Source organism: Hyperoodon ampullatus (assembly GCF_949752795.1).
Source record: "Hyperoodon ampullatus genome assembly, chromosome: X".
Taxonomy (NCBI): Eukaryota; Metazoa; Chordata; class Mammalia; order Artiodactyla; family Ziphiidae; genus Hyperoodon; species Hyperoodon ampullatus.
In genome coordinates this window covers 73,551,813-73,576,559 of record NC_136913.1, presented here as the reverse complement: position 1 = coordinate 73,576,559, position 24,747 = coordinate 73,551,813, and the positions used below count along the sequence as shown (strand labels likewise).

Below are 24,747 nucleotides of genomic sequence, written 5' to 3'. Positions count from 1 at the left end.
GAGGATCAGTGGCGGCCAGCACTCACCAGCCTGAGAGGCTTGTCTGCTCACCCGCCAGGTGGGGGGTTGGGTGCTGGGAGCTCAGGCTCGGGCTTTGGAGGTCAGATCCCAGGGAGAGAACTGCGGTTGGCTGTGTGAACACAGCCTGAAGGGGGCTAGTGCACCACAGATAGCCGTGAGGGAGCCCGGGAAAGAGTCTGGACCTGCCTAAGAGGCAAGAGACCATTGTTTCGGGGTGTGCGAGGAGAGGGAAATCAGAGCACTGCCTAAATGAGCTCCGGAGATGGGCGTGAGCCACGGCTATCAGCCTAGACACTAGAGACGGGTATGAAACACTAAGGCTGTTGCTGCAGCCACCAAGAAACCTGTGTGCAAGCACAGGTCACCCTCCACACCTCCCCTCCTGGGAGTCTATGCTGCCCCGCCACTGCCACGGTCCTGTGATCCAGGGACAACTTCCCCGGGAGAACATACAGGGCGCCTCAGGCTGTTGCAATGTCATGCCAGTTTCTGCTGCCACAGGCTCACCCCACATTCCGTACCCCTCCTTGCCCCTGGGCAAAGTAAGCCAGAGCCCCCTAATCAGCTGCTACATTAACCCCGTCCTCTCTGAGCGAATAATAGACAACCTCAGGCGACCTACATGCAGAAGTGGGGCCAAATCCAAAGATGAACCCCAGGAGCTGTGTGAACAAAGAAGAGAAATGGAAATTTCTCCCAGCAGCCTCAGGAGCAGCGGATTAAATCTCCAAAATCAACTTGATTTACCCTGCATCTCTGGAATACCTGAATAGACACTGAATTATCCCAAAATTGAGGTGGTGTATTTTGGGAGCAACTGTAGACTTGGAGTTAGCTTTCTGCCTCTAATTTGTTTCTGTTTTTTTATGTTTATCTTAGTTTAGTATTTAGAGTGTATTATGATTTGTAGATTTGTTTATTGAACTGGTTGCTCTCTTCCTTTTAATATATATATATATATATATATATATATATTCCTTTTTCTCTTTTTGTGGGACTGTATGTGTGTGCTTCTTTGCGTGATTTTGTCTGTATAGCTTTGCTTTTACCATTTGTCCTGGGGTTCTGTCTGTCCATTTTTTGTTTTTTTTCATTTGTTTGTTTGTTTTCTAGTATAGTTTTTAGCTCTTGTTATCATTGGTAGATTTGTTTTTTAGTTTGGTTTCTCTCTTCTTTCTTTTTTTCTCTCTTTTTCTTTTTTTTAAACAAAATTCACATTTTATTTAGGTTGCAATAAACTATACAAAATTGATTTTCTTCACCAAAAATAACAGCAATATTTTCTATATTATTCCTAGACAAACCACAAAACACTTATTTTTGTAGGTTTTCTAGGTTTTGCTTGTAAATCAAGATGAGGCAGTAGATATAGTCATGGAAAAAGACAGAAGAAAACAGACAAATCAGTTGTCAGTATCCATGGTCTCTGATCCTGTCTTGACCATGAAACAGAAGTGTTCAACATATACCTGTCAAAAAGCTTATGAAGATGTAGGCTCAATAAAGGAATGTAAACAGCAACAATCAGATGTGGAACAACAATGGCAGGCTCTTCCATTCAAACTTTAACTATAACTTGTTCCTTCAACTTCATTTGATAAAGGCAAAATCTACACTGAAATCCTAGTTTGGTGAGCTCACACGTTTCTGTTACAAGTTTGATCATTTTAATGATCCCTTACAGATTTTTAACAGCATACTTAAAACTCCTACTATTCAAAGGTCAGTCATGAGCTTCACTGTAATGTTTTATAAAATGTATTCCTTCCCCCCATACCTCCTCAAAATTTATTTCTTCAAAGAACTGATAACTAAGTACCTGACAATTGGATCCACAGTGAAAAATGCTATATCTAAAATGACTTAATACAATTTCAAAGTGCCATTAGCAGAGATCACACAGAGTGTAACATGGTACTTTCAATGCTATCTTCTGGAAGAACAGTTAGGTCTCCAAAGCATGGGACTTCAAACGGGCCATTTAAACAGGCAGATTATCAAAGACTAATGTACTCAGTGGGAGCCTACAGGTCAAGATATTCAGTGATTAAGTGGCCTACGTACACTTTACAACTTTTCTGTAAGATATTTTCAAATTTCTTACAGATTTTTTTCAAATATCAAATATAAGAGAAAGCCTATTTTAAAATTCCCTTAGGTATTTCAATGGTTTCTGGATTATCTGTAGGAAGCTCTGACTTACTTGTATAGAGCTTGATATATGTATCCACCATTAAATCCAAATCGTGTTTTATATCAAAATTTATGTTAAGCAAAGCCAAGTTACTTGACCTTTGGTCTTTCAAAGTGTTCCTCAGGTATGCTTTGAGATGCTTTCGTCCACTTTCATAGCATTCATTCTCAACCTTCATCACAGGAAGAATACATCAGACCTTCAGCAATGCATAAACATTAGGAAAAAACTTGATGTCTGGCAGATGAAGGGCTTCATAAATAGTGGATGGAAGTTCTATATCTTTCTCCCTGTGTTTCCACTTGATTCTCCAACAATGCAGCTCAGCAGAGAGTGTGTCAGGATTAGGTAAATCACTTCTGTACATGTCAGCATGATGCTCCTCTGATGTATTGAATTTGAGCTGTCCCATGACAGAGGGTACCAGAGATAAGCATTTAAGAGCTTTGAGGTGTTGTTCTGAGAATTTATCTTTCAGTTCCTGAATAATGTGTTCCACTGTTGGAACACTTAGAGTTTCTTTATAGTAACTCTCAGAGGTTAGCTGAGATTCCAGGTTACTGTGCTGAGCTCTGTGAAATTTCCCTGGGGGTTTCATCTGAATATCAAGTTTGGCTGCCAAATTTGTGGTTTCCTCAAACCAAAATTCATGATAAACTTCGATATTTTCCATCACTTCATTTAGGGAATGCAGCACTGCAGTCAAACTACTGGCTGCAAAGAAGACATCAGAAGTTTGTCCCTGAAGATTTTTTCCCAAAGGCTCTTGTAAAAGATAGAACATTTTTAAGAACAACAATAGTAATGATGAAATCAATATCTGTTACTGCACTAGAGAGTACAAATGCTTGGCCAGCTATACAGTTATTCCATCTTACATTTGCGTCACTATTTATACCATCTAAACATAAAACTAGTTCTTGTAGGAGGTCCACTAAGATTTCAAAAGCATCATGCCTGCCTGTCCACTGAGAATGGCAAATTTCCTTAAGTTCTTTGCCTCTTTCTTCATTGTTCAGAAATAGGACAGAAATTACATTGTCAAGTTCTAAAAGCAGTTGTGGTGATTGATGGAAAAAAGAACAAACTTCCTCAATTGTTCCTAACGTGACAGATACTCCCATAACAGGCACTGATTTTGCCAACCACATACTTAAAGCACAGGAAGAGCAGAGTGTGTAGATAGCTTGGGGATATTTCTCTAAAAGTCTAGAAGCAACAACTTTCATTTTGAAAGAAAAGCCACTGGACACAATGTAAGACTGGCCACGACAGTACTCCATGTTTAATCCCCACTTCTCAGTTACTGTAGTGTGAAATTTCACAGCCAAAATTTCTGCATCAGCTTCATAAGGCAGGAAGCCCACATATTCCTCTCTCAGCTTGTGAGATTCGTCAACAAACCTCACCAACACAGGCAGGTGCTCTTCCCCTGCTATGTCCACCACATTGTCAGTGACGATGGAAAAGAAGTGAGAGTCTCTCACTTCCCTGAGGGTTTCTTCCCGAATGCAGCTCTCACAGATCTCTAGCATCTGTTTCTGCTGTGTTTTTGAACAGAACAATGTGTTAACTGCTGTTGTCTCAAAGCGCTTTCTCAGAACCTCTTCACCAGAATTGATCCGGCACTCCAGCATTGCTTGAAAGTCATCAGGAGTAAAGAGACCTTCTGGGATTTCATCAGCTTCATGTTCATCCAGAGGTATGTTCTGTTTTCCCATAAGAATCAAAATTTCAAATAAAGATTTTAAGTATTCTTTGTTTTCCTTCTCTTCAAGGGTTAGAGGTAAAATGTCTTCCTCCTGCTCTTCACCCACTTCTGCACCAGGGTTCTGAGCATTGCTGTTGTTTATTTCCTTATGTTTTGGTTCCTGTTCAGAAGTTTCATAATTTTTTTTCTGTTTCAGTGTCCTGATTTCATCTTCACTCAATTCTTTTATTCGTTTTCTGTGTCTACTGTGTGGATTATTCAAATGGCTGGTAAGATCAAATATTGTTGGTATTGCATTATCTCAAAGAACTGTCCTATAAGGGCTCTCTGAATGACTTCACAAGTATCTGCTTCAATTAATTTTGAGAAATAAAATAACCCAATCATTCTTTAGTTTTCTAATGCCTCTGCAAAATGTATAGTTCTACAGATCATAGAAGTCTCAAAGTGTTTGGCACACAATCGATAATGTTTACTTAGTTGATCAGGTGTTTTATCTTCTAAGACTGCTCTTCTACAATTCTCCACCCACTTCTGGCATCTGGCTGGATCCCACGGGAACCTGAAAAAGGCCAGGTCCGACTGTATGCACTTCCACGTGCAGTTGGGGACCACGGAGAAGTTCGGCATCATCGTCTGCCCACCGGCCGGCCCAGCCCTCCCCTCCCCGCCTCCTCAGGGCAGCCTGCCCACCTGTCAGGGCTGGGGAGGGGACTCTTCTTTTCTTTATTACTTTTTAATTTGTTTAATTATTAATATTTTTTATTTTCATAATATTATTTTATTATTTTCTTTCTTTTTTTCTCCCTTTTATTCTGAGCCATGTGGCTGACAGTGTCTTGGTGATGCAGCCGGGAGCAAAGCCTGAGCCTCCGAATTGGGAGAACCGAGTTCAGGACACTGGTCCACCAGAGACCTCCTAGCTCCACAAAAAAACAAATGGTGAAAGCTCTCCCAGAGATCTCCATGTGAATGCTAAGACCTAGCTCCACTCAACGACCAGCAAGCTACAGTGCTGGACAACCTATGCCAAACAACTAGCAAGACCGTAAAACAATGCCACCTATTAGCAGAGAGGCTGCCTTAAATCATAATATGGTCACAGGCACCCCAAGACACACCACCAGATGTGGTCCTGCACACCAAAAGACAAGATCCAGCCCCATCTACCAGAATATAGGCACCAGTCCCCTCCACCAGGAAGCCTACATAACCCACTGAACCAATCTTACCCACTTGGGGCAGACACTAAAAACAATGGGAACTATGAATCTGCAGCCTGCAAAAAGGAGACCCCAAAAAACTGTAAGTTAAGAAAAATGAGAAGACAGAGAAACACACAGCAGATGAAGGAGTAGGTAAAACCCCATCAAAACAAAAAAATGAAGAGGAAATAGGCAGCCTACCTGAAAAAGAAATCAGTGTAATGACAGTAAGGATGATCAAAAATCTTGGAAATAGAATGGAGAAAATTCATGAAAGGCTTAACAAGGACCTAGAAGAAATAAAGAGCAAACAAATAGGGATAAACAACACAATAAATGAAATTTAAAGTTATCTAGAAGAAATCAACAACAGAATAATTGAGGCAGAAGAATGGGTAAGTAACCTGGAAGATAAAATAGTGGAAATAACTACCACAGAGCAGAATAATAAAAAAAAAAGAATGAAAAGAATCGAGGAAGGTCTCAGAGACTTCTGGGACAACATTAAAAGCATCAACATTTGAATTATAGGGGTCCCAGAAGAAGAAGAGAAAAAGAAAGGGACTGAGAAAATATTTGAAGAGATTGAAGTTGAAAACTTCCCTAATAAGGGAAAGAAATAGTTAATCAAGTACAGGAAGTGCACAGAGTCCCATACAGGACAAATCCAAGGAGAAACTCGCCAACACACATATTAATCAAGATATAAAAAATTAAATAAAAAGAAAAAAAATTAAAAGCAGCAAGGGAAAAGCAACAAATAACAGCCAAGGGAATCCCCATAAGGTTAACAGCTGATTTTTCAGCAGAAACTCTGCAAGGTAGAGAGGAGTGGCAGGACATATATGAAGTGAAGAAAGAGAAAAACCTAAAACCAAGATTACTCTACACAGCAAGGATCTCATTCAGATATAACAGAGAAATTAAAACTGTTACAGACAAGCAAAACATAGGAGAATTCAGCACCAACAAACCGGTGTTACAACACACGCTAAAGGAACTTCTCTAGGGAGGAAACACAAGAGAAGGAAAAGACCTACAATAACAAAGGCTTTACAACACATGCTAAAGGAACTTCTCTAGGTAGGAAACACAAGAGAAGGAAGGGACCTACAATAACAAACCCAAATGAATTAAGAAAATGGTAATGCAGACACACATATTGATAATTACCTTAAAGGTAAATGCATTAAATGCCCCAACAAAAAGAAAAAGACTGGAAGAATGGATACAAAAACAAGACCCATATATATCCTGTCTATAAGAGACCCACTTCAGACCTAAGGACACATACAGACTGAAAGTGAGAGGATGGAAAAAGATATTTCATGCAATGGAAATCAAAAGAAAGCTGGAGTAGCAAATCTCATATCAGAAAAAATAGACTTTAAAATATAGACTACTAGAACAGACAGAGAAGGACACTACATAATGATCAAGGGATCAATCCAAGAAGATTTAGCAAATGTAAATATTTATGCACCCAACAAATGAGCACCGCAATACATAAGGCAAATGCTAACAGCCATAAAAGGGGAAATCGACAGTAACACAATCATAGTAGGGGACTTTAACACCCCATTTTCACCAATGGACAGATCATCCAATATAAAAATAAATAAGGAAACACAAGCTTTAAATGACACATTAAACACGATGGACTTAATTGATATTTATAGGACATTCCATCCAAAAACAACAGAATACACATGATTCTCAAGTGCTCATGGAACATTCTCCAGGATACATCATATCTTGGGTCACAAATCAAGCCTTGGTAAATTTAAGAAAATTGAAATCATATCAAGTGTCTTTTCTGACCACAATGCTATGAGACTACATATCAATTACAGGAAAAATACTGTGGAAAATACAAACACATAGAAGCCAAACAAAACACCACTAAATAACCAAGAGATCACTGAATAAATCAAAGAATAACTCAAAAATATCTAGAAACAAATGACAATGAAAACATGATGACCCAAAACCTATGGGATGCAGCAAAAGCAGTTCTAAGAGGGAAGTTTATAGCAGTACAATCCTATCTCAAGAAACAAGAAACATCTCAAATAAACAACCTTACATTACACCTAAAGCACTTAGAGAAAGAAGAACAAAAGAAACCCCAAAGTTAACAGAAGGAAAGAAATCATAAATATCAGACCAGAAATAAATGAAAAAGAAATGAGGGAAATGATAGCAAACATCAATAAAACTAAAAGTTCTCTCTTTCAGAAGATAAACAAGATTGATAAACCATAAGCCAGACTTATCAAGAAAAAAGGGGAGAAGTCTCAATTCAATAGAATTAGAAATGTAAAATGACAAGTAACAACTGACACTGGGGAAAGCCAAAGGATCATGAATGATTACTATAAGAAACTATACGCCAACAAAATGGACAACCTGAAAGAAATAGACAAATTCTTAGAAAAGCACAACCTTCCAAGACTGAACCAGGAAGAAACAGAAAATATAAAAAGGACAAAGACAAGCACTGAAATTGAAACTGTGATTAAAAACCTTCCAAAAAATAAAAGCCCAGGACCAGATGGCTTCACAGGTGAATTCTATCAAACATTTTCAGAAGAGCTAACATCTATTCTTCTCAAACTCTTCCAACATATAGCAGAGGGAGGAATACTCCCAAACACATTCTGCGAGGCCACCATCACCCCGATACCAAAAGCAGACAAAGATGTCACACAAAAAAGAAAACTACAGGCCAGTAGCACCGATGAACATAGATGAAAAAATCCTCAACAAAATATTAGCAAACCGAATCCAACAGCACATTAAAAGGATCATACAGCATGGTCAACTGGGGTTTATCCCAGGAATGCAAGGATTCTTCAATATATGCAAATCAATCACTGTGATACACGATATTAACAAATTGAAGGAGAAAAACCATATGATCATCCCAAGAGATGCAGAGAAAGCTTTTGACAGAATTCAACACGCATGTATGAAAGAAAAAAAAAACCTCCAGAAAATAGGCATAGAGGGAACTTACCTCAACACAATAAAGGCCATATATGACAAACCCACAGCCAACATCGTCCTCAATGGTGAAAAACTGAAACCATTTCCACTAAGATCAGGAACAAGACAATGTTGCCTACTGTCACCACTATTATTCAACAAAGTTTTGGAAGTTTTACCACAGCAATCAGAGAAGAAAAAGAAATAAAAGGAATCCAAAATGGAAAAGAAGTAAAGCTGTCACTGTTTGCCGATGACATGATACTATACATATAGAATCCTAAAGATGCTACCAGAAAACTACTAGAGCTAATCAATGCATTTGGTAAAGTAGCAGGATACAAAATTAATGCACAGAAATCTCTTGCATTCCTATACACTAATGATGAAAAGTCTGGAAGTGAAATTAAGAAAACACTCCCATTTACCTTTGCAACAAAAAGAATAAAATACCTAGGAATAAACCTACCACGGGACACAAAAGACCTGTATGCAGAAAATTATAAGACAGTGAAGAAAGAAATTAAAGATGATACAAATAGATGGAGAGATATAACATGTACTTGGATTGGAAGAATCAACATTGTGAAAATGACTATACTACCCAAAGCAATCTACAGATTCAATGCACTCCTTATCAAACTACCAATGGCATTTTTCACAGAACTAGAACAAAAAATTTCACAATTTCTATGGAAACACAAGAGACCCCGAATAGCCAAAGCAATCTTGAGAAAGACAAACAGAGCTGTAGGAATCAGGCTCCCGGACTTCAGACTATACTACAAAGCTACAGTAATCAAGACAGTATGGTACTGGCACAAAAACAGAAATATAGATCAATGGAACAGGATAGAAAACCCAGAGATAAACCCACGCACATATGGTCACCCTATCTTTGATAAAGGAGGCAAGAATATGCAATGGAGAAAAGACAGCATCTTCAATAATTGCTGCTGGGAAACCTGGAGAGCTACATGTAAAAGAGTGAAATTAGAATACTCCCTAACATCATACACAAAAATAAACTCAAAATGGATTAAAGACCTAAATATACGGCTAAACACTATCAAACTCTTAGAGGAAAACATAGGCAGAACACTCTATGACATAAATCACAACAAGATCCTTTTGACCCACCTCCTAGAGAAATGGAAATAAAAACAAAAAATAAACAAATGGGATCTAATGAAACTTAAAAGGTTTTGCACAGCAAATGAAACCATAAACAAGACCAAAAGACAACCCTCAAAATGGGAGAAAATATTTGCAAATGAAGCAACTGAAAAAGGATTAATCTCCAAAATTTACAAGCAGCTCATGTTGCTCAATATCAAAAAAAAGCAATGCAATACAAAGATGGACAGAAGACATAAATAGACATTTCTCCAAAGAAGATATATAGATTGCCAACAAACACATGAAAGAATGTTCAACATCATTAATCATTAGGGAAATGCAAATCAAAACTACAATGTGATATCATCTCACACTTGTCAGAATGGCCATCATCAAAATATCTACAAATAATACGTGCTGGAGAGGGTGTGGAGAGAAGGGAACCCTCATAGACGTTTGGTGGGAATGTACATTGATACAGCCACTATGGAGAATAGTATGGAGGGTCCTTAAAAAACTAAAAATAGAACTACCATACAACTCAGTAATCCCACTACTGGGCATATACCCTGAGAAAACCATAATTCAAGAAGAATCATGTATCACAATGTTCATTGCAGCTCTGTTTACAATAGCCAGGGCATGGAAGCAACCTAATTGTCCATTAACAGATGAATGGATAAAGAAGATATGGCACATATATACAATGGAATATTACTCAGCCATAAAAAGAAATGATATTGAGTTATTTTTAGTGAGGTGGATGGACCTAGAGTCTGTCATATAGAGTGAAGTAAGTCAGAAAGAGAAAAAAAAATAACATATGCTAACATGTATATGTGGAATCTAAAACAAAAATGGTTCTGAAGAACCTAGGGGCAGGACAGGAATAAAGATGCAGCTGTAGAGAATGGACTTGAGGACATGGGGAGGCAGAATGGTAAGCTGGGAAGATGTGAGAGCGTGGCATGGACTTATATATACTTCCAAATGTAAAATAGATAGCTAGTGGGGAGCAGCCACATAGCACAGAGAGATCAGCTCAGTGCTTTGTGACCATCTAGAGGGGGGGTTATGGAGGGTGGGAGGGAGATGCAAGAGGGGAGAGATATGGGGATATATGTATATTTATAACTGATTCACTTTGTTATAAAGCAGAAACTAACACACCACTGTAAAGGAATTATACTCCAATAAAGATGTTAAAAAAGGAAAAAAACGAAACAAACAGCAAGGTCCTACTTTATAGCACAGGGATCTATATTCAATATACTGTGATAAACCATACTGGAAAAGAATATGAAAAAGAATATATATATATATATATATATATATATATATATATATATATATCTGAATCACTTAGCTCTACAGTAGAAATACAGAAAACATAAATCATCTAAACTTCAATGAAATATTGTTTTAATAAGTCAACATCCATTTATTATAAGAACTCTCCACAAAATGGGTATAGAAGCAACAAACTTTGACCTAATAAAGGCCTTATATGACAAGCCCACAGCTAACATCATACTCCACAGTGAAAAACTGAAAATATATCCTCTAAAATCAGGAACAAGACAAGGATGCCCACTCTCACCAATTTTATGCAACATAGCTTTGGAAGTCCTAGTCACTGCAGTCAGACAAGAAAAAGAAATATAAGGAATCCAAATTGGAATGGAAGAAATAAAACTGTCACTGTTACTCTGCAGATGGCATTATAATATATATAGACAATCCTAAAGATACCACCAAAGTACTAGAACTCATCAGTGAATTTAGTAAAGTTGCAGGATATAAAATTAATATATAGAAATCTGTTGCATTTCTAGACACTAACAATGAACTATCAGAAAGAGAAACTAAGAAAACAATCCCATTTAAAATCACATTGAAAAGTATAACATGCCAAGGAATAAATCTAAGTAGGAAAAGACCTGTTCTAAGAAACTATAAGACACTGATGAACAAAATTGAAAATGACACAGACAGATGGAAAATATATCGTGTTCATGGACTGGAATAAATCATATTGTTAAAATGACCATACTACCCAAGGCAATCTACAGATTCAGTGCAATCCCTAACAAAATACAAATGGAATTTTTCATAGAAGTGTAATAAATAATTCCTCATTTGGATTAGAATACAAATTCTAAAATTTGTGTGGAAACACAAATGACCCCAAATAGCTAAACCAATATTAAGAAAAAAAAAGTACAAAACTGGAGATGTCACACTCCTGATTTCAAACTATACTATGAAACTATAGTAATCCTATCTGTATGGTACTGACACAAATACAGACACATAGATCAGTGGTACAGAACAGAGTGCCCAGAAATAAACCCACACACTTATGATCGATTAATCTACAACAGAGAATGTAAGAACATACAATGGTGAAAAAACAACCTCTTCAGTAAATAGTGTTGGGAAACTTAACAGTTACTTGCAAAGGAATCAAACTGGATTACTATCTCACACCATGAACAAATATAAATTCAAAATGGATTGAAGACTTAAATGTAGGACATGAAACTATAAAACTCCTAGAAGAAAACACAAGCAATAACCTCTTTGACATCGGTTTTAATAATATTTTTTTTTGATACATCTCCTCGGGCAAGGGAAACAAAAACAAAATAAACACATGGGACTACATCAAAATAAAAATCTTTTGTACAGTGACAGGAACTATCAACAGAATGTAAATGTCACCTACTGAACGTGAGAACATATTTTCAAAAGATATATCTGATAAGGAGTTCTTATCCAAAAATATACAAAAATTCATACAGTTCAACATCAAAAGGACAAACAACCTGATTAAATCTGAGTAGACATTTCCCCAAGGAAGACATACAGATTGCCAACAAGCACATGAAAAAATGCTCAACACCACTATTCATCAGGGAAACTCAAATCAAAATCACAATTAGGTATCACCTCACACCTATCAGGTTGGCTGTTATGAAAAAGACAACAAAAAACGAATATTGACAAGGATGTGGAGAATAGCAAACTGCTTTGTGTTGTTGATGGGAGTGTAATTGGTGTAGCCATTATGGAAAATAGTATGAAGGTTCCTCAAAAAATTAAAAATAGAACTACCATATGATCCAGCAATTCCACTCCTGGAGACTTATCCAAAGAAAACAAAACCACTATTTTGAAAAGATATTTATACCCCTATATTCATTGCAGCATTATTTACAATAGCCAAGATATGGAAGAAACCTATGTTCTCATCAATAGATGAATGCATAATGAAGAAGTGGTATACATATAAAATGGAATACTACTCAGCCATAAAAAAGAATAAAATCCCATCATTCGTGACAACATGGATGGACCTTGAAAAGTGTTCTTTTTTAAAACTTAAAGTTTAGCTACCTACATACACATAGACACACATTAAAGATTTGGGAGCACTTAAAAAAGCACTATAAAGCTTATCATCATCATCATCACCATCACCATCCTGTAAGGTTTGCTTAAATTCCAAGTTTTCTCCTCCATCTACATTGGAAATAAGCAATGGCTTTTGCTCTATGAGCCATCGCAGGCATCTAAAAACATTGGGTGGAGACATTTTTAGGTTAGGATAATTATAATATATATAGAAAAAAGCACTGACAAATATTTAAATAGAAATTGGTGTTATGGAAACCCAGATTTAGCTAATATAATGAATGAAGTTCCTGTTATTAAACTGATGTAGTTAATCATTTTGTTTAGTGGAGATACCAAAATTGTATGTTAGTCTAAACTCTATATTAGAAAATTTTAGTCATTCAACTCTGGCTCCTATTAGGCCAATGGTTCTTCCTGGACACATGAGAAATAAAGAAAATGCAATGACATGAAAGTAGTTACCATTTGTGTGACATGAAGCATGCTTTACAATATTACTCATTGAAAACGTCAAAGATAGTCACAGAAACAGAAATGTCTTAAGTTGACCATTGAAAAGGTTGGTTTGGTTCTTTCTAGATAGATCTCTCCTGTCTTACACTCACAGAAGAAAGGCCTAGGACCACTTTGTACTCCTTATGACCACTTCTTAGCATCCAAGCCAACTGAGTAAGAACATGAAATGCATCTTGAAAAGGGAAGGGTGCTGATTCCAATCATACTATCAGGCTAACTGGCATTATTCCAAATCACGAAGCTAAAATCTCACCACAAAGACCTGGCAGGATTCTACTTATGGCTCTGCCAATCCTGAGTTGATTGTTGTAGCTACTATTACAGGATTGGATATTCACAGGCTCAGTTTCCCGGGAATTGGATGGCAGCTGAAATTCCTAAAAATATTTTGTCACAATAGAACTCGAAGGAAAAAAAAAGATGAAGAATCTGCTATCTTTTAAAGAGTGAACACTACAGGAATTTCATTTGAAGCACTTTATTACTTCCTTGTAAGCTGTCAGTTTAAATCTCTCTCAGGACAAATTCCATGTCTGTCTGTTTGAAATGATTCATAAACTGAGGAAAGGAGAGTAGTCATATTTTGGGAAATTCAAAGGCACACATGACTAATCCGTGCTTTGAGTGTGATCCAGGGATATCAGCACTTCTCCAGATCTGAAGAGAAAGATGGGGATAAAAGTCCTTCTTCTTTTTCCCTCTATAACTCAAAATATTTTACAGAAAATACTAGGTAATAGGATTATTTTGTATTAATGACTTATCAGGGAATTAAGACACACAGATTGTACAATAGAAACAGAGACAGAAACATGAGATGAGAATATCAGCAGTGCAATATATGAAGGCAAAAATATTAAATTTCATCATTTTGTAGTAACTCAATAAAAGTCTAGATGGAATTTGAGAAAAATCTGACTCACAAAATGAATTTTATTTCAATGTGTTGTAATGTTTTCTCATAATGTTTGGTGCAGAACAGATGTTCAAGAAACATATGTTAATGAAAAGACAACCCTCAGAATGGGAGAACATATTTGTAAAAGAAGCAACAAAGGATTAATCTCCAAAATATACAAATAGATCATGGAGCTCAATATCAAAAAAAGCAAACAACCCAATTAAAAAATGGGCAGAAGACCTAAATAGACATTTCACCAGAGAAGACATACAGATGGACAAGAAGCACATGAAAAGATGCTCAACACCACTAACTATTAAAGAAATGCAAATCAAAACTACAATGAGGTATCACCTCACACTGGTCAGAATGGCCAGCATCAAAAAATCTACAAACAATAAATGTTGGAGAGGGTGTGGAGAAAAGCGAACCCTCTTGCACTGTTGGTGGGAATGTAAATTGATACAGCCAACTGTGGAGAACAGTATGGAGGTCCCTTAAAAAACTAAAAATAGAACTACCATATGACCCAGCAATCCCACTACTAGGCATATACCCTGAGAAAACCATAATTCAAAAGGACACATGTACCCCAAGGTTCATTGCAGCACTATTTACAATAGCCAGGACATGGAAACAATCTAAATGCTCAACAACAGATGAATGGATAAAGAAGATGTGGTACATATATACAATGGAATATTACTCAGCCATAAAAAGGAACAAAATTGGGTTATTTGTAGAGATGTTGATGGAGCTAGAGTCTGTCATACAGAGTGAAGTAAGTCAGAAAGAGCAAAACAAATATCATATGTTAACTCATATATGTGGAATCTAGAAAAATGGTACAGAGGAACCTATTGCAGAACGGGCATAGAGACATAGACATAGAGAACAGATATATGGACACAGGAGGGGAAGCGGAGAGTGGGATGAACTGGGAGATTAGGATTGACATATATACACTACTATGAGTAAAATAGATAGCTAGTGGGAACACTCTATAAAGCACAGGAAGCTCAGCTCGGTGCTCTGTCACTACCTAGATGGGTGAGATGGGGGGGTGTGGGAGGGAGGTCCAAGAAAGAGGGGATATAGGTATACATATAGTTGATTCACTTCATTGTACAGCAGAAACTAACACAACATTGTAAAGCAATTATACTCCAATTTAAAAAAAAGAAACATATGTTAAATGAAAATCATGAATTCATATACATTTTTATCTATAGACAGGTATTAATTGATGATAGATACATACATACTATATCTCTTGGTCTGTAGTTACATAGATATAATCTCTAAATGGATATCAGACAATATTGTCAAGAATAGCACCTGTGGGGTCCTATCTTAGTGAAAAAAGAATTATCATCAGTAATTAGTATGTTGATTATACTTATAGAAATTAATTTTTTGAAGTAATTTTTAGATACCTAAGTACATTTAAGTTTCCCAAGTATTTTAATGACCCTACACCAATGCACACACACACACACACGCACACATTTTTATTTATACTTTTCATTTGCTAAATGAGATACGTTTATTAATACCAGAGACTTTAGCATAGCCACTCTCTGAATTATCTCAAGATCTGAATTAGTGGGGTTTGAATGAATCAGTTTCCATTATATAGAGGAAATATAACGAAGAGGAAAATAAACATTTTTGAAATGGAAAAACGATACACATCAAAAAAAGGAAATAAAATCACATAAAGTAGAAAATTTGAAATATCTTTATGCTAAGCAGTTAAAACAATATGGCATACCTGATATTATTCTGCATTTTTAAGAATTTACATGTCAAGCTATATGAATAAATAGAGAACTCTTCTCACATCTAAGCATGATGACTTAACCATTTCTCAACCTTTTTACTTGCACTTTTTTGCTTGCAACTGTTGGGGGGGAAATAACAATTTAAAGGCAAAAATAATATACAAAACACCACTATATTTAAAAAGAGATGTCATGATCATTGTATTTTGTTACCCTTAGACCCCATTTTCAAGTTGCATATGCAAAGAAATAATATAAACAAATGGAGAACAAGTTTCATTTACTTAGGCAAACTCAGCAGGGTTCAAAGAGGCTTCTCCAGACATATGACATTGAAACAGAAGATAACAGCAGACTCTTATCAATAATTAATTTGACAGTTGTATGTAAAATTATACAGAGCTGTAAAATATTATCTCTTTCTTTACAAAAAAAAATGTTGAGACATAAGGACCTGAAACAGGAAAATACTGTAAAGCATTTTAACAATCATTTGGGGAAAAAAGGATAATTCTCAACCCATAACAGATCATTAAAAATATCAACTAAATTCTTCAAAAGTATATTTAAGTAAAATTAATGAAAGTTAAGTTTTTAATGGATAGTAAGTGTAATGCCAAATATGAAACTTACTGATAGCTAAATTGAGAATTGATTCTATCTCAATTATCTTTGTTAATGGAGGAGTGAAGAAGCGTGTCTAATACAAAATAATGCATAATCCCAGAATTATTTCTACTTGGCTTACAGAGCATTTTTCTTCTTATATGACTGTAATTGAGTAGGATATCCTTGAGCATGTGAAATAAATTAATGTATTCTAAGAAGAGAAATTACTATAGAGCTGTGCAGATTCCTCTTCCTTCCCGTTGAATGATTTTTCTACTGTCTGCCATTTAGACTGAAGTATTCATGCCTTTCCCTACTCAATCCTTTATCTGTCTCTACCATCTCATTCTAGGCACAAGCAAAGGGTTATGAATTGAGGAGTCTTTTTTTGTTCCAATAATTCTCATTGTGGTAAATCCAAGTTGTAAGACGGAAGGCCAAGGCTCTAATCCAAGGAAGGAGGCTCCGTTATTTTGTAGGAATTGAAGCATACATGCCAAGTAAATTAGGAGGGGATGAAAACCTCAAACTGGATTTTAACATTTACTATAAGACATCATGATGATGAGGAAAAAGTATGGGCCCTGGACTTTAAAAGACCTGGGTCTGAAACCCAGTTCTGCCACTCAGTTGCTCTGTAACCTCAAGCAATTAATTTAAACTCACTGAGCCATACACTGTTTACTTGAAAAATGAAGACAATATTCATAAGGTAACTATAAGATTAAATAAAGTTTATATAAAACACTTAGCACCCATGTCTGGTACATAATAGAAACTTAATATATATTACAGGTTTTTCTCAACAGATAAGGTACCGAAGTTTACTCAAGAGTACATTAGCCTCAAACCAATTATAAAATCTTTTTTTTTCTTCCATCTACACAGGATACATCTTTCATCAGGACAGAGACCTGATTATTTACATGGTATTGATTCTAGGCTCTGTCAATGTATTTTAGAAGTCAATAAATAGATTATCATTTATTGAGCACCAAGGTAATATATTTCAGGCACTGTTATGCCCTCTATATTCATTTATATGCACAGGGCTGCTTTCTTCTTGTATCAGAATTTGTTTATAAATATTTAAAGTCTAAAAAATCATTATCTAATCCCCAAAGCCTGAGTCTCTTCCTAAATTCTCTATCTTAGCTAATGACATAATCATCCAATTTATAACCTAGGCTAGACATGAATCATCCTAGATTTCATCCTCTCACTCTCTATTTTGATCAGTTATCAAGTGTGATTAATTCTAATTATGAAGCAACTATGAATCTCTTTTCTACTCTATTGAATTCTCCTCAATTCAGGTCCTCAGTATTTCTCCCTTCATTGCTACTTACCTTCAACAGCAATTGTTTTTAAAGTATTTACTCAGTTCCTTATCAGTGGTTCCTTTTACCTACAGCAGCATTTGTTTTATTATTTGAACAAAATCCTATATGAAATAGAACATGTAAAATTCTGAGGCAGAAGTGGGGAACCTAGAAGTACTTCTCCAATCCCATGTCAGCCAGTAAGGAAAGTCCTTGAAAGATCCTTTGGAAAACCATTGGTCTATAGGGAAAATCCTAAACTGTTAAATAAGATAGATTCACAAGCTGGTTTTTCCCACTCTTTCTAACTCTAACTGTATCACCTATAAGTCTCCCATCTTAAATCTCTGCTCTAGTCTCTTCCACTTAATTGCTATTCCCCCTAGCATACCAGGCCCTTTCTCATCAGTGTATATCTGTCTACAGAGGATGTTTTTCCTCTGATTCTCCATCTGTCCAACACTCAGCCTATAAGACATAACTCAAATCTCTATGAGCATTACTCAACTTAACAAATTGACTTAGTTGCTCCCATTCTGTGATATTATAGCAACTTGTATGTACTTGTATTATAGTCTCTATCATACTTTAATGAAATTGAAATTATTAGTTTACATGACCTTCTCCCTAATTCTACTGTGACAAGGACTACTGCTCATATAATTTTGCATTACCTAGGACCTAATACCCAAAACGCATTGGGTTTTTTTTTAGTTTTATGTATTATTGAAGATACAAAGATCATATTGTCATTAAATACATTTTCTACCACACAGTAGCTTTAATGATTTTTAAAGGTTCAGTTAGAGAAATAGCAAGCTTATTTTTTTTCAATTCTTTTTTTTTAAATTGAGGTATAGTTGCAAGCTTATTTTTGAGTGTTTTATGTGCTTTTATGTTCTTTGTTTCAGAGATTCAAAAATGCAAATTTATGAGACTGGTATTTTTAGGGGAGTACTGTTTATCACAGCGTTCGATGAAAAACACTGAATCATTATTTAAGACAATGACTACTTGCACTTTCTTCTTTTCTAATCATAAGGTACTACCAGGGATGATGCATATTATTTCTACATTTTATCCTAGAGAAGTAACATGGAAAAGATACACAGATGCCCAGAACTTTTGGAAACAAAAGGAATATTATTGAGACATATCAACAAGCAGGTATACTACATCCCATAGGAGGCTTTGAGAAAATACTAGTTTGGCCAGTCTCCCCCACCCCCCCCATCTCTGCCCACAGCACACAAAAACATACATACATACACACAATAAGGCCTTGAAAGAGATTTCTTACAAGGAAATGACAATTAATTTTTGTCATGTCCATTTGATTTGAGTCACTGGAATAACAAAATGTTTTCATGAATACTCAAAAAAATTCAATAATGTAACCTCTAGTAGAGCTTGAAAAGCCCTGAAGGACAAGGCAGTTAGATCAATATTAGTTCATTTCAAATGCTGGGCAGTATGAAAAGACAAGGCTGATCATCGGATGGATTTTATTACCTGTCGGAGTGATAAGTCCTGGTGATAAGAGGCCTGGGACTGAATGGGGCAGAAGGCGAGCATTGTCTTGCAACACTCCCAAAGAACGCTTAGGAGGCCTTCCAGGCCTTGAACTGTTGAAAAACAGACAAAGATCAGGTTAAAATATGCTCTTTGGAAATACCATCACTTGCTACATTTGCCTAAATCTTGTTTAATTGCCAAGAATGATAGAATTTTATATTAAAGACTATTTTCATTGATTACTAAAGGACCAATACTTTATACTAAACTTCCAAAATAATTATGGCAAGCATTAAAACCATAAGAGATCAATTTCTAGTTTAGATTCTATTTACAAGCCAGCACTTTGCAATACAGTTTACCTGTTGTGAGAAACCCAAAGTTACCCCCGCTCTTAAAGGTACACTTGATCCCTGGTATTAATACATGCAACTGAGATCTGAGATAGGGGCTCACAGAATTAGGATCGTATAGAATGTGAAGTGATTAAGTCTCTGCTCAGCATGCCAGAGGTGAGGGGTAAAAAGCTGATATGTAGACTAAGACCTGATATTTACTAACATTTCCACAGCGGCTGGGAGCCCACAAGGAACAAAGAACCCCTGCCCTCAGGTTTTTTTCATACCTATTATTTAAACCAGGCTGTATAACCAGCAGTACACTCTCTTGGAGTGGCTGTACTAAGGAAACCTGCCACCTTTGCAATCTAGGTTGTTTTGTCTCACAGATTGATTGGTATTTTTAACTGATGAGTTGATGCTAAACTTAACACATTAACCTAACCTATTCTATTTGCACATTCTTCACCCAGGTGTGAACAGTTTGCAGTTGCAAATGTTAATCCATAAAATAATGAAATAGAAAGTCAGTATCAGGCTTCCATCTTGTACCCTAATACAGTCAGTGTACTGAATATATCATTTAGAAGCTGTCACCACATGAACAGACTTATGTCACTGAACATTACGATCAAGTCATTCTCAAGTCATGCAGTGTATTTCAAATATTACTTTCTTAACGTTACTTAAAATACTGCTGTTGCTTCTTAGTAGAAATTCAGTTTACAAAGCTGAATAAGAGGGATTTTGACAAAATACTGCAAAATACTATATTAAATAACCCAAGCTGCAAAAATTTATAAGGTTCAGATAGGGAACATTTCCAAAAATGACTTTTTGTTCACAAAGAAATTTAAGTTAAACCTCACTCTATCAACTTTGCAGTAGCAAAGTGCTCCATCAGTGTAAGACAAACTCTGCTTTTAAATGAAGACAACTTCTAGCAACCTTACACAGAGGTACTATTACCCCGTTAATTTTTCATACACTGTGCTGATGTTATTTTCTTTCATTGTACATCAGTATTGTATATCAATCTAGCATGAAAGTTTCTTTTTTTCTCATTTAATGTTTCAATTTTATAAACTGAATCTCCTCTCCCTCTTTCTACTCAAGTTTGGGCTATAATTTATTTTCTTTAATTCAGCATTGTTATCCTGTTTGTCCTTGCCCTGTTTTATGGCTTCCTAACTCTTTGAAGGAATAGTGATAAGAAAAATATCCAATTTACTTCAAATGCCCTAAAGGATCCCAAGGTCACTGAACAATATTCATCAGGTTATGTGCAGTCATTAGAAAAAAAGGCACTTTTTGTTGAATAATCGTCACCAAATCTGTACTTTCCAAGTGATTCTTTGTATCTTTCTATTTGTCAGCATTCAAGCCTACTACCTTTATTAAAGACCACCTGATAACTCTGTACTTTTCCAGCATAAAAATTTCAGTGCTGTCTTTATGCTCATAATCAATTTCAGACAGGCTGTCTCCAGAAGAAAGCAGCTTGATGCTCACTCTACTTCCCTGAGACAGTTGTTGACAGTATACTTTGGAAGCTATAAGGTTTAAATAGTTCTGTTCTAAATTTATCGGTCAATCTCACAATTTGATGTAGCTCTTTTCCAGTAAGGTGACTCTGGCTTGGGGGGCATTAGATTACAGGACTCTTAGACTGATGGTTCTACCTTAAATTCCAAGATTTGAAAAATTCAGTCAAATTTCCCACCATCAGATTACGTATTGGGGAATTCATGGCTAATGTCACAAATGGCTCGGTAGTATTTACTACAAATGCTATAAGCCAAGAGGATCATATTCTCCATCCTAACATTATTTTCAGTTTATAATTTTATGATGTTGATATGATTAATTGTGAGCCTCCCCAACTAAAATGTAAGGTCATGAAGGCAGCACATATGTCTGTTTTTGTTTGTCACTGTACCCTGAGCAATTCTCATGGTGTCTAGCACACAGTAGGGGCTGGTAAATGGTTAAATAAAATCAGTTAATAAGTAATGATAGGACACATTATTTTGCCATGGCTACAGTTTCCAAATATTCCTTAGATTGCTCTATTATTAACCAAATAAATTGAAAGCCATCATTTAATCATCAGGTAATCACTTTTAAACTTTGGACTTTACAGCAATTATAAGAGCTTCAAAATATGATCCAGTCCAATCTGACTATTTACAAGGTTAAAGAAGGGTAGATGATAGATACTGTCTTACGTCTGAAAGTTCCTAAAAACTTCAAGACAAGTCAAGGGCTGAAGGTTCCAGCAGTTATTCATGTGTAATGACAGTTTCACTTATTCAATCATCCAATAAACAAACATGCACTAAGTGCCCATTCAGTGTGTATCTGGCATTGAAACTAGGTATCAGGGTTACAAGGTTCAAAAGTTAGCTTGACAAGGGCAAGGGTTTTGGTCTGTTTGTTCATTGATATATTGTGAGAACCTAGAACAGCTTCTGCCTTTGAAGAGCTTAAGGTCTAGTGATAGAGATGCGTGTTTGACCTGCTATTTAAAATTTATGATTAACTCTTTAGTGAGTATGGTTGTGTGATGTATCCTTCCAAACTTGTTTAAACTTATCAGAGAGAAAAATCATATTCAGATGTCTTTGTTTATACTCTTGGAAAGAAGACTTGAGCCCCTAGGGTAAACTAATTAGAATAAAATTTGTGAAGGTGCTTTATAATCAATAGAGCTCCATACTAATACAAGATAGATTTATTCTTACTTTTAGACCAAATAACCCTCAGTAGTAAGACATTCCTAGCAATAAAGTTCTTGCATTTCTTTTCAAAGAACACAAGCCTGACAACATGATGAAAGACTGGAGGACTCTGTAGAAAGTTGGGAAATATTCTTGATAGATGATCTTACCACACTTCTTATCTTTAAGAGCTTTATTAGCATTAGGCAGATATTTACATATTAATCAAGACAAATAAACATGTGGTGATTTAACTAGAAAACTGTTATTTGGATGACAGTTTAATCAGCATAGGTTGAAAGGTTCATCATTGCAGCATCCTGTTTCTGTTAAAATATTGATTGTGTTACTGATTTCAGTAATGCTTTATTTTACAGGGCACAAATAACCATGTAATTACTCTTTAAATGAATGATAATTGCTTGTTGGCAATTATTTGTTTTCAGTTTAATTACAAGGTTATTTGTACTCTGTAAAATAAAACAGGCCCTTTTTAAAGTTCCCACTCAAATGGCTCAGTGGATATATCACCCATGAGCACCATAAACAAAACTTTATAGTACAAGGCAAACAACCCGCCAAAATAGCAAAACTCTTATTTAAAAGCTCAGCTAAATCTTTGAGATCATCAGCTTTATAAAATCAACATTAGGTGTAACATTTATAGGTGGTTTGGAAGGAAATTATACCAAAGAATCATGATTTTCTCTGGGTCCAGTTCATCCTATAACATAATTTATCCTGATATGTATTTTACCCTTCACTCTGTAAACTTCTTCAGGAGAAATGAAATAGTAACTCAGCTTCCTGAGATTAAAGAAAAAAAATTGAAATATGTATCAACAGTATTTTTTTTTTCTGCAGTTAAAGTGGATTACCATCAGAGTGTTACCTCAAAGTTTATAAACTCTGTAGAGTTGACGGGTCCCTAAGAAAGAAATTCAGTAGGTCTTCTGGTGTCAACAAGATATGACATAGTCTGTGAAATATCTATTCCAAGTTGTAATAAAGTAGCTGATACTTTGCTCATTAAGATTATGAAATTTCACTGTTGGAGTTATTTTTATCTTGTATCGTCAGCCATTTGTATATGAATCAAGGAGTAAACAATTGAGTAATTTTATTTCAAAGAAAATATCTTATTAATAAATTAATTAGTGATGTCATGAGACTTCAAGATATTTAATGTAAACCATATATGGTCAGCACATGATTTAGCGAGGAACCACAAGTCATGTTATCCTCTTCAATGAAAGTTTGGCTTACTACTCTTTAAAGAAACACTCATAACATTCTTGGACAAACTGAGGATATAGTGGCAGTTAACTGTGATATTAGCAGCAACTTATAAAGATCGCTGCAATTGGATTCCTGAAGTGGGAGCTGCGAGCCATGACCTGGGATTCACTTTTCAGAGCCATCACTGATATTTAAAATCCCTTGGGATAGTCCCTGAATGTGTCGTTTTTTCAATTACATTAGAAACCAAGAAAACCAAGAATGGCATTAGCTTTGAAGGTGTTGTTTACTTGACTGTGAAAATGCTGCTCTGACTTTTCAATATGCTTGTTAAATTGAATAAGAATCTTTCTATCAGAACAATAAGACTTTTAATTGCATTGTGGATAATAATAATCTCTTAGGCCTGACATTTATTACAACATTTCAAGGATGCCAATGGCAGTTAAACTCTACCTGACCTTTCAGTGTTTATGAAGAGAAACAAACTCTGACCTCACAGCAACTTAAATCCATCTTCTCTCAGTGTTAGCAAACTGATCACTTGTCTAACTATTGCACTGGATTGTATTCTCAACCAGATCAAAGGCAGCAGCAACCAATTCAGCACCCGGGAAAAAGTCATCCATGCAAAATGGGCAATTAACATTAATCATATATGAAATTGTTCAAGCTGATAACTGGAACCTGGTCACTATGGTAACTCTCATAAAATGGTGCTTATGTTACACTGGGCGTCAATCAGCTCTTGGTTTATGGGAACTTAAAGTGTGGCTCATCATGTTTCTAGGAGTTATCAACACAAGGAACAAAAAAAACACACCAGAGGCAAGGTCATTTATATTCCATTACCATTTACTCCCTTTTTCAGTTCTTATAGGCATATCCAAATCTTAAATTTGAATACATTAAAAGCATCAATACCAGCATTCCATTAGAGTTAGGGAAGCTAAGGAAATTATCTTTAGCATAAGGGTGTTCAGGGGATGAGGGAAAATCTTCCTTGTTAGGGTCATGTATTACAGTACCAAGGATCATGTAGAATAATTCATGTTTAGCATTAATCTTATGATTGTAATAAATTGGATAATTTATAGTTATTATTTTAAATGGTGATATTTAATTCCTTTTCTAATGCTGAATTT

General features: G+C 35.8%; 1 protein-coding gene across 1 annotated transcript in view; it reads right to left on the bottom strand.

Annotated features, from left to right (window-relative positions):
• Nucleotides 1-24,747, bottom strand: part of DACH2 (dachshund family transcription factor 2) — a gene marked incomplete at both ends in the record, with an annotated part of 663,098 nt that overhangs the window by 402,689 nt on the left and 235,662 nt on the right. The window contains one exon of the mRNA XM_079727906.1: nt 19,303-19,415. Coding sequence (XP_079584032.1) covers nt 19,303-19,415 — 113 coding nt within the window. The remainder of the gene's footprint in view (nt 1-19,302; nt 19,416-24,747) is intronic.